This window comes from Beta vulgaris, chromosome 3, assembly GCF_026745355.1.
Source record: "Beta vulgaris subsp. vulgaris cultivar EL10 chromosome 3, EL10.2, whole genome shotgun sequence".
Taxonomy (NCBI): Eukaryota; Viridiplantae; Streptophyta; class Magnoliopsida; order Caryophyllales; family Amaranthaceae; genus Beta; species Beta vulgaris.
Window position 1 is genome coordinate 39,183,545 of NC_079204.1, and position 10,876 is coordinate 39,194,420.

At 35.9% G+C, this 10,876-nt stretch overlaps 1 protein-coding gene across 1 annotated transcript; it reads left to right on the top strand.

Annotated features, from left to right (window-relative positions):
* The first annotated feature begins 7,948 nt into the window (after window positions 1-7,948).
* Window positions 7,949-10,546, top strand: LOC104906536 (60S ribosomal protein L22-3). The gene is made up of 3 exons (XM_010695305.4): window positions 7,949-8,105; window positions 8,205-8,480; window positions 10,161-10,546. The coding sequence occupies exons 2-3, from the start codon at window positions 8,248-8,250 to the stop codon at window positions 10,303-10,305; spliced, it is 378 nt and encodes a 125-aa protein (XP_010693607.1). The 5' UTR covers window positions 7,949-8,105; window positions 8,205-8,247; the 3' UTR covers window positions 10,306-10,546.
* The last annotated feature ends 330 nt before the right edge of the window (window positions 10,547-10,876 follow it).

Sequence of the window (10,876 nt, forward strand, 5' to 3'; positions counted from 1 at the left end):
GTCTTTCAATGGAGGCAGATTTTAATTCAAAGTAGCTCTTGTTCCAAATTGAGAGGAGCCCTCCCGAGTTCCCTATAGATGGGCTGAAAAGTGAGTCTAGGTCCCCATCATTCCATATGGTTCTCGTGATTTTAGAGTCAATATTTTCCAGTTTGGACTCTTGAATGAATATCATGTGTGGGTCATGTTTGTGAATCAGTTTTCTAAGAGAGCTTCGCTTTATTCTGGCCCCAAGGCCTCTTATATTCCAGGACAGCAAAATCATTATGGCCGATTAGTGAAGATGAGTGGCTCAAGTTTAGTTAAACTTGATTGGCAGCCCAATTGTCATGCTGCAGCTGGAGTATTTGATCGATTCGAGACTCCAATTGGCTGCTAGATCCTTTGATTTGAAAGTCTAGTTTTTTTGCTATTTCAAGGGTGGATGATGCTGATATCTCAATGGAGACATTTGTGTGGGGGATGGGTGGGGAGTGGTCTGGTTTTCGACCATCAATAGAGGTTTTTTTCCTCTTTTTCAAAATTTTCTTTGCTCTCTTTCTTTCATGAGTTTTCTTGATATTATTTGGAATCAAGTTTTCGAAACCTAGCGGATAGATTGGTCCAGAAAGGGAAGAGGATGATGAGTTGTTTGGGCTGGGTCTTAGGAGGGATTGGAATTTGTTGGATAGGTCAAGAGTCGGTCTTTTAGAGGAGGGGGAGTTACCCATAGTGGGCTTTAATATGCCTGGGCTTGTTCTGGGACTGGAGTGGTGGAGTGCAGGGGATGGATTGTTTTGTGTTTGGGCTAGGCCAAGGTTAAAGGTGACTGTTTTTTTTTTCTTTGGGCTTCAGTGAGATACTTTATCTAAGTGGGGGTTTGGTTGGGGAGGAATTGAGGATGATAATGACGTTACTAGGGAATTGAAGGCTGGGGCAGGTTCATTAAGAGCCGTTTTTTGCTGTATTCGAGGAGGCGAATTACTGCAATCCTCCATGTTCCCAAAGTCAGTTGATGTCTTCTTGGGAGATGTGTCGCCATTTCTTTTGCGAGGGGAATCCTCGAGTTCCGAGCCGCCATTGTCATGGATGCTTCTGCAATCATCGTCTTCTGATGTGGATGGGGACAAAATTACCTTTTGTTGATTGTCTTGATTTGATTACATGGTGATATTGACTCTTTCTTCTGAGATAAAGACTTTTGAGTGTTTTCCTTCTATCTCAATCATCATTTGACAATTTACATTGAACAAGCAATCAGTGATGAGTAGTACACGTGCATATTCAAAGCTGGAGTATTCCACTGATTGGACTCTCCCAAATATACATCCAATATTATAGAAGTTTTCATATCCCCATCCACTTAGGGGAACTCCATATATCCTTATCCATGCTTCTTTCCATCTTGCACTGCATTCTGGGTTTATATCCCTGATCTCCATGAACAATCTATCTAACCACTTACTTTCTAACATCGCTTTCTTATCTTCCAACGTATTGAATGTTATCATATGGAGGAGACCTCCCATAGGCTTAATGGTTAAGCTGAGAACCCCTTCATTGAGGATGTGTTCTAAAATTTGATCTGATAACTGGGAAACGTGGGCAAAGGCTATACTACTCCGGTTGAAAAGTTCTTCGTTCTCTTTACTCCTTACCCCTTTGATCACTATTGTCTCATCACCATTAATTTTCTTCACCTCCAGTTCATCTCTTATAGTTTCGACCTTTTCACCGAGGATTCTGGAACTCATTCTCCTTACTGTATCCGGGACAAACATGAAACATTCTGGTTGTGGGTCTTTTTCTTTAGGTGGGATGATTTGATGTGTTTGGTTAGGCTCTTGGTTTACTTCTGGGTTTGGGTTCTCGGTATTTCTCACTTGCTGGTTAGGGGTTAAGCTGGTTTTTTTGCTGTGGGTTTGAGGTTTCTTTTGGTACATATTGGCAGAAACATCCCGGTATGATCTATGGTCTCTGAGAGACGCATATTTGTTTTGGTGGTGGTGGGGTGGATTTTGGGGGTGTGGCGCTTTGACTGGTGTTTTGGAAAGGGATGGCTTGGGGTAGGTGGTGGGTTTTCGCCAATCTTTTCGTGCTGCATAAATTCTCAAATTTGCCCCGTCATATTTTCTTCCATTCTCTCTTTGAATTGCTAGGTGCAGGGAGTTGTGGGATTGGAATTGCACGAACGCGTAGTGGAGTCTGTGTTGACTTCTTAGGGAGTTGGGAATGAAGATGTTGGTTATGATTCCATAGGGCGAGAAGAGTTTTCCCAACTCATCTATGGTTACATCTATGGGTAAACAATCAATGAAGCATGTTCGCTTTGCTTGAAGATTTCCCTGGCTGCTTTTCCTTCTCTGAACCGTTGTCCACTGGAGGGGACTTCTCTCTCTCTCACTCTCTCTCTCTCTCTCTTTCTTTCTCTCTCATCTTTTTGCATAGGCGATAATACTGATTTTATATTTAGTTAAGAAAATAAACAAATATGGTCTTAAAAATGTCCATTTTGAGTGAAAATTTTTATTCTAGTATTTTAATGTATCTAGAATGATCACACCAAAATTCGCGTTAGATTTGAAAGAATGAAATGAATAAAGGTTATGTTTTGACCGGTTTTAACATAAAATTTACCATAATTCGAGTTATCACGAAAAATTTGTGAAATTTAGACACACCATAAAGAACTCACTGACCTATCCATAGATGTATCATATTCTCGATTTAACGCTTTTTGCAGAAAGTTGTGATTTTTGCAAGTCAGTACAAGAGCAAAAGTGCAATCTGGAAAATGAAATAAAGTGATTAACTCAAGTTTCATAAAAGAAATTGTTTTCTTTTGTTACGAAAATGATAATTAAAAATCATGAAATTTTAATTTTATCTTAAAATGACTCATTTTATCATGTAAATAAAAATCAATAAATATTGTCATAAAAAATCAAAATCAAAGAGGTTAATTAATCTCTAATTTTCACAAGTTTACAAATAAACATGAATTTCAAAGTCCATTCAAGGAGATGAAGATCAAGAAGCCTCTTGGTGAAGATCAAGATTGAAGATTTTGTATAGATTATATATTTTATTGTAATAATATTTTTTTGTAAATAGTTATTACATCACTCAAATAATGAAAAAACATAGAAATGTTTATTCATAATTTTCATAAATAATTCCACAATCCATTTTGAATAATATAAGCAATCAATGTTACAAATATTTCATGTTGGGCCATTATATCTTAGTATATGAATCAAATGATCCAATCTCAATTAAGAGGAAAAATTGCAAATCTAACTAAGTTAAATTATATGATGATCCATCTTACATTTTAAATTTGTTCTCCATCTTCAAATGGATTAATCATATAATTTTACATAATTAGATTGGTAATTATGACCTCTAAATTGATTTTCGGTCGTTTCATGTGTCTCACTTTAAATGGCCAAATTCCAATTAGCCAAACAACAAAGCTCCAAATTCGATCTAAAATTGATCATTTCTCTCCAAATGACTTAATAATCTTCAATTAAGAGTAGTTTTCCAAAGCTTCAATTAGGAAGAAAACCTCTAAGACATCTTGAAAATCGTAAATGTGATCACTAATTAAGGTGATTATTTTTCCTTTTATGGAGGTGCTTATGCACAACTCTACTTGAATTTTTCATGAAAACATGTGTTTTGGTAATGAATAATAACTTGATTAAAAAAAAATCACATAAACACATATTTCCTAAGAGTCCCCCCATTAGCGTTGACTATTCTAGGTTGGGTTATTTAAGGTTGGAACCTATTAGGACTTCCACATACCCAAATCACTGCAAAGATTAAAAAATGATAAGAGAAAACAAAGAGTATGATCAAGAGGATAATTAAGAATAACAAGAACTTAATTTCACCTTGCTAACTCAATGAAGCACTTCCTTTGTAAAGTTTTCTATTTATTTTTTTATGATTTTTTTAGTATCTGAGTGAGTTTCTAAGTTCACTTAATTACTAAATAAAATCCTTTTTTGTGTTTTTCTTTGATGAATTTCTTTACTTACTAATTGTAATTTTTGCTTTCTTTTTTGAATGATATTTTTTCTTAGAGGAAGGAAGTAGAGAAAATGAGAGTAGTATTGAAGTTGTGAGAAATTGTGAAGTTAAGCTGTTCTCTTTAAAAATAAAAACAAATGAGGGTATTTATAGGGAAAAGGGGTGATGAATTAGGGTTTGAAGAAGGTAGAAAATCATATTTTCCACTCAAAAATCTGTTTTTTGACATCTCATATTATCTTAATGACATCACACTAATGACATCACCTTAATGACATCACTAAATCCCCTTAAATCTTCTCACATTATCAAATTTATGGGAAATGCCAATATTCTCATTCTCTTTAGATTTGATTTTGATCTTTACACTAATGAGGCAAAATCCGAATTTCAGCACGTTCTAAAATGTAGAAATGCATCGAAAAACGTGAAAGAAGAGCTTACTGGACCATTGCGACAAATGTAGGAGCCTGCGCTAGGCACGGCACCGTGCGCTAGGCGCACTGGCCTATGTCTGTGCAGGACACTGTTGTTCGCTAGGCGCATGATTACGTGTCTGGTGCATGACCATGTGCCTGACGCACAACTCGAATCTTCCAGAAAAATTTCGGATTCTTGGCTCTTACACTTTGGATTTGATTTTTATTCTCACTCCTTTTCATGATTCTTATTCATTAACTAATGGATAAAAGGATGCGATGAGTGGGTGAAAAATATATTCTTATTCTTTATCCAATGAACAATGACTTGACCATCAAGAAAACTAATTCTCGCCAATTTTGAGAGACGATTAAAATTCATGTGCCCAATGGCGACTCGTTTTTCAGTTTTTCGAAAAACTAGCTTGAAACAATTAACGGAAACTCGTCAGATTAGTAAAGGCGAGCATGATTTTCCAACAAATCATTTATTAAAATCAATTTTGAAAACTTTTATTTCTAAATCGAAATTGTTTGCAGAACACATAAAAATGGAAAACCATACGACAAAATGAAACTCGCGCTCCGAAACGTGCCTTTGGTGGGGAGCGCGCTCCACGATGTACAATAACTCTCATTATTTTTATTTCTTTTCAAAAATATTTATTGCAAAATTTTACACATAACATGAGTTCAAATTTTGGTGTCTACAGGCGTAACCACCACCATGATGACTTCGCTGATGCTATTGGGAACTCAAGCTCACACTTCTCCGTGTTTTTTGGTCTATATGCAAACTCATATTGAGAAATTGAGGAAGAAATAACCTGAACATAACCCAACTGTCATAGTACACGATCTTGGTTGTAAGACTCAACAATATCTCGATAACGTATGCAAGCGACATACATCGTTCTTGAAACCGTGGTAACCGGATCATCCCCATATGACATCCAAATTACCTGAATATAGGAGAAATGTACAATTGGATTTATTTAATGTACTAGTAATATACAACTACATTTATTATTGGATAAATTGCGTAATTCTGAAGCTTGAATGGTGTCAAGGCGTCTCCGAATTGACTCTAGTCGAACAAAAACCTTGCTGACGATGTGATAATTTCACTTTCTAGCCCGGGCTTTGTGATTATTGTACACTAAACCGTTTCTCTAAGCCCGATTATGGAAAGTACTGTTTGGTCGACTGCCTATTCGCCACCCCTAGCTGACTATATAGATACGCTAAAGTCACTAAGCTCCATGAGTACCTCGATAATGAATCAAGGTCATCCAACTGAAAAATGTTCCGGGGCAAGATCCGGGCACCACTTTTATCTGTGAACAACGTACATCCAAGTGTGAGAAGTGGATAAGAATGAAGCTTCGCATCAGCGGGACGACGTGGCAGCTTGCATCTGTCAAAAATCTCCTAAATACCAACGCCACGTTCTTCCAAATAGGTGCGTTCTGCTGAATAGCTCCTCAATAGTACACTGGAGGAGCTCCTCGTATCGAACATACAAATCAGAAGGTGGAAAAGCACACTCACAGTGCGACCCTTAATAGGCACTCGTATAATCTGCCAAACATCATGCAACATGATCGTCATCTTTCCGAAAGGCAAGTGAAACATGTTTGTGTCGGGATGCTAATGTTTCTACAAATGATGTAATCAATGGAAAGTCAAGGTGTGAAAACATAATATATGACAGATGAGTAAGACTAGACGCATGGGCATGCTCTTGCAACTGCTGATCGAACTGGTTGTTCCCCCAACCCTGCAAAGTATCAAAACACCTGAACGATTCTGACACATAATAACCTCTCGAGTCTCCGGGTTATCGTAAATAGAGGCGCAAACGAGACCCTGCGAACTAGGAATCATGCTACCGTCAAGAGGCCCCCCGGGCATAGATACGGTAACTAACCAGGAAGTATCACTAGCAATGGTCCTACTCCTAGTCCAACTAAGTCCGGAACCCGACGATTCCACAACAAATCTCCCTCCTCTACCCTTCCTCATAAGATCGATCTTTTGTCCTCGCCCTAGTCGATCCATGACACCACGAAATCTAGTGTGTCGTGGCCCATATCCCTTAAGGTCCACACTCTCACTACCTAAAGGCCTCGATTGAGCCTAATTGTCAGTTATGTTAATTGTTGATGTATTTAATCAATTTAAAGTATTCAATATCTACCCACGTTCGTCGTTATTATCTTGTAATTACTAGTAAGTCTAACTAATCATCATTGATCACTAAATTGTCGCATGACAAGTTAATATCACTATATATTATAACATACTAACATGCTACATAATTGAATATAATTACAAATTCTAACATGCTACATTATTGAATATAATCACAAATTATTAAATGCTATGTTACTGAATATTAGAATTTTTGTCAATAACTAGCTTACTTTCATTTTTTTTTGAGAGAAACTCTCTTATTTATAAAATATATACAAATATTCCTTTGTCACGTTATTGTATGTTGACGACTACTTAAAAACTTTTTTCGAGGTTAACTGTAATTTTTCGGTGAATAAAACCCATGTGCAGGTCACGTGACTTGTTATTTTCCTTATTTTATTCTATGATATTAACCTGCACATGAGTTTTACACATCGGAAAACTAAAGTTAATGTCGTAACACATTTTTATTTAGTGATCAACAAACAATAACGTAACAACCCGACCAAAAGTTTAATTTTATTATAAAATATGTAGTTTGACTAAAAAAACCCACCAGTTTGACTAATCTCTTTAGAGCATGAGCAACGGGGTTGTTTTTGGTTGGTCTAGCAAAAAGTAAAGCTAGCTTTACTTAGTTTTTCTATTGGAGCAAATGGCCCTTGGAGTTGGTTGGTCTAGAATGCTTGACTAACTATGCCTTGGATGGTGTGGATAGCAACAAATGAAGTGATGTCATATGTATCAATATTGCTTTATTGTTGCTGTTTTTTTTTACAAGATTGCTTTTTTGTTTTAAAGTGAATAAAATCAGCTTATAAATTTTTTAAAAATTTACATTACAACTATAAAAAAAATTATCTATAAATTGAGCCTAAATTTGATATATTTTTTCACAACCTACTTTTCTTTCTAATAACATTCTCCTACCTAAAATTATTCAAAATGTATATAAATTAATATATCACTAATTAAAACATAAATAGAAATTATCTACTCTATATAAGAATAATAACATTTTTGGGAGGAAGGAGAGTATATGATGGAGTATACCAAAAGCAAAAGAGAGAATATAAAAGCCAAGTAAGACTAGTCTACCTATTGTGAGAAAAAAAAAAGAAGATAAGTTGATGGAAAATTAGTGGGATGTGAGATGTAAAAAGAAGGAAATGAGAGAGAAAGAAAAAAACTCAAAGATCAATCAAGACCAACCAACCACTGCTCACCCCAATCCTTAAATTAAAATGACCCACTTAAAGTCTAAAGACGAAACCCATAGGCCATAGACAATCCACCAAATGGGCTCAAAACACACCAATTCCAATTTTTATCCCATCACAAGCCCATCCATGACCACTAACAGCCTCTTGCCGCAAAAGCCCTAAACATTCCTCCCACATATATCATCACACTCTCTTAAAACCCTAACCCTATTCTCCTCTTTCATCTCTCATTTTCGCCGCTCTGGTACACACACTCTCTCTCTCATTTCCTACTCTGCAAACTCTTTCTCTCTCCTAACTTTCATCCTCAATATTTTGTGGTATTGTTTGTCAATTTTTGCAGATCAAAGAAGAATCAGAAGAAGCACAAATAAAAAAACGTGAAAATGAGCCGAGGATCAGCCGTAGGTGGTGCCAAGGGCAAAAAGAAGGGTGCTTCCTTCACCATTGATTGCGCGAAGCCTGTCGAAGACAAAATCATGGATATTGCATCACTCGAAAAGTTTCTTCAGGAGAGAATTAAGGTCGGCGGTAAAGCTGGTGCCCTCGGTGATTCTGTCACTGTTACTCGTGAAAAGAACAAGATCACTGTTAACTCTGACAGCAATTTCTCCAAGAGGTCATTTAATTCTCCTTTTTCGTATGATAATTATTTTCATTTTTGTTGTATGGGTATTTTTTTTTTAATTTTTTTGTTTTGGTGTTAAATTTGTATGATATCTGGGTTTTGAAAGTTTTTAGGGTTTGAGGGCTTTTCATTGAGCTTGGTTTTGGTTCATTACTTTCATTTCGTGTTATGGGTATTTTTTTAATTTATTGAAATGGTGTTTTGGTAGTAATTTGACATTGAGTTACATTATAAAATCGTGAAAAAGTTGTATATTTGTTTTAACTTCTAATAAAGTTATTATATAGAATTTTTTCTTTGTACTTGCTAAAATGTTTTGATGTAGGCTTGATAGGGTTTAGGTGTTCGGAGTGATTATTGTTAAAATGATTAGATGTAGGGTTTTGTTTTTACTATATTTTGATTCATTATGTGGATGTGAAATGTTTAGTCTATAAGCATGTGATTTTTTTTCGACATTTTTCGTTGATTGAATTATCGTGTATTAGAGATCTCATATATCAGCTGTATTAATACTGTGCTGTAAAGTCTTAAAGTTGTATATTCTTTATCATGCCTTTTTTTATTATCAAATTATTAATTGGTATAGACGTATGTTCTTGATGGTTGATTAGGAGTTAATCAACTTGTCTATGAGTGAATTAAAGCGGTTTCTTTTTGTACATTTATGCCATTTGGAAAATGAAGTTGGACTATCGGAAGAAGTCATTTCTCTGATGGTTTGTTGTATTTGAGTTGAGTTGGTTGTCGATTTCTCTGGCTTTGGGTCGAAATTGTTTGTTTGTTTCGTAGTCCCTGCTCTTTTTTTTATTTATTTATTTATATATTAGGAAATTAAGTCAGCCCAAGGGCTAACCCCTACCAAGGCTACTAGCCTTGTAGGAACTACCAGCACATTGGCTGGTAAAGCATGCTAAGGAAATACCCCAACATAATGCTGGGGGTAAGGATCGAACCCCTGACCTCAAGGATCAGAGGGGAGTGCTCTACCACATGAGCTAGCTCCTCATCCTTGTAGTCCCTGCTCTTTATTTTGATGAAATCTGTAGTTGTAGAGCATACTGCTTCACTAGTCTTTTAGATTGAGAAAAGCTTTTCTAAGCAATCTAAGAAGATTATAGCTTTGCTTTTTTTAATCTCCAGTGAACTTTTCACTTGTGCACTGTTTTTGTTTTTACAAATTTCTACTTAACATGTTCTTATGACCCGACGTGTACCCGACCCGTTTGCCACCTCTAACGACTACTGCTTTAAGCGATCTAACCTGTTCCCTCACTGAATGTCACTTCTGTTATCGAGCTGGTGTACTTTACTGGTGTCTAGACTCAATATTAATGGTGACATGCTAGAAGGCTTCTAGTATCTGATTGTTTTTGTTGAACTTGGGATGCACTTGGACTTGTGGATGTTCTGATGTGAGGAATTGTTCGATACTTGTGGATGTAGGTGTGTGTTGACTGATTCTGATAATTTTAGGGTTCAATGTGCTTGACAATAATTTTTTTTTTTTGTTTTCCATTGCCATTTTCTAATTACGATTGTATAATTTGCCTTATTGTGGTTGCCTGTTTTCAATTTGAGTCAGATTTGTCCAACCAATAGTATTTTCCATTTGATTTCTGCTTAATTAATAAGGTTACTGATTCATCTGGGTTTTGAATCTTTCTCCAGGTACTTGAAATACTTGACAAAGAAGTACTTGAAGAAGCACAATGTTCGTGACTGGCTTCGTGTTATTGCTTCCAACAAGGATCGTAATGTGTACGAGTTGAGGTACTTCAACATTGCTGAGAATGAGGCTGAGGAGGAAGATTAGATCTTTATTTTGGGGATTTAAGCCATGTCGCATTTTGTTTAGTGATATGTTATCTTTTTGGTTCGATTTAGATTGTAACTGTTTGCCATCTTATCGCTTGAGAGATTTTGCCAAGAAGCATTTTGGTTATTGTTTAGTGTCTGCTTTACCTCGCCTTCAATATTAAGTTTCTGAAATGCAAATTATACATTGAAACATCTTCTAATCATATTTGTTTATCCGGACCTTGGGTTCTCCTGCTGATTTTGTTCTGGGATTTGTAGGTGTTTGGCATTTGTCAACAATTTATTTGTCTCTACCCCCAATTTAACATTTGCAATGATTGAACGTAAGGTGGAAGCATGAGATTTGAAAATTTACAATGTGGCGATTGGCATTTACAAGGTAATGCCTACATAGTGAAGCAAAACATTGCATTGCGTTGCATATTTCATTTCACAATATGTTCACAATACGGAAAGTAAATATTTCTTCAAAATAAGAAATTTGTAACATAGATTTTGAATTTCGCTAAAAAGCGAAATAGACTGGATATTAGAAAACTGAAATTAATTTTTGGAAGGAAAAATTC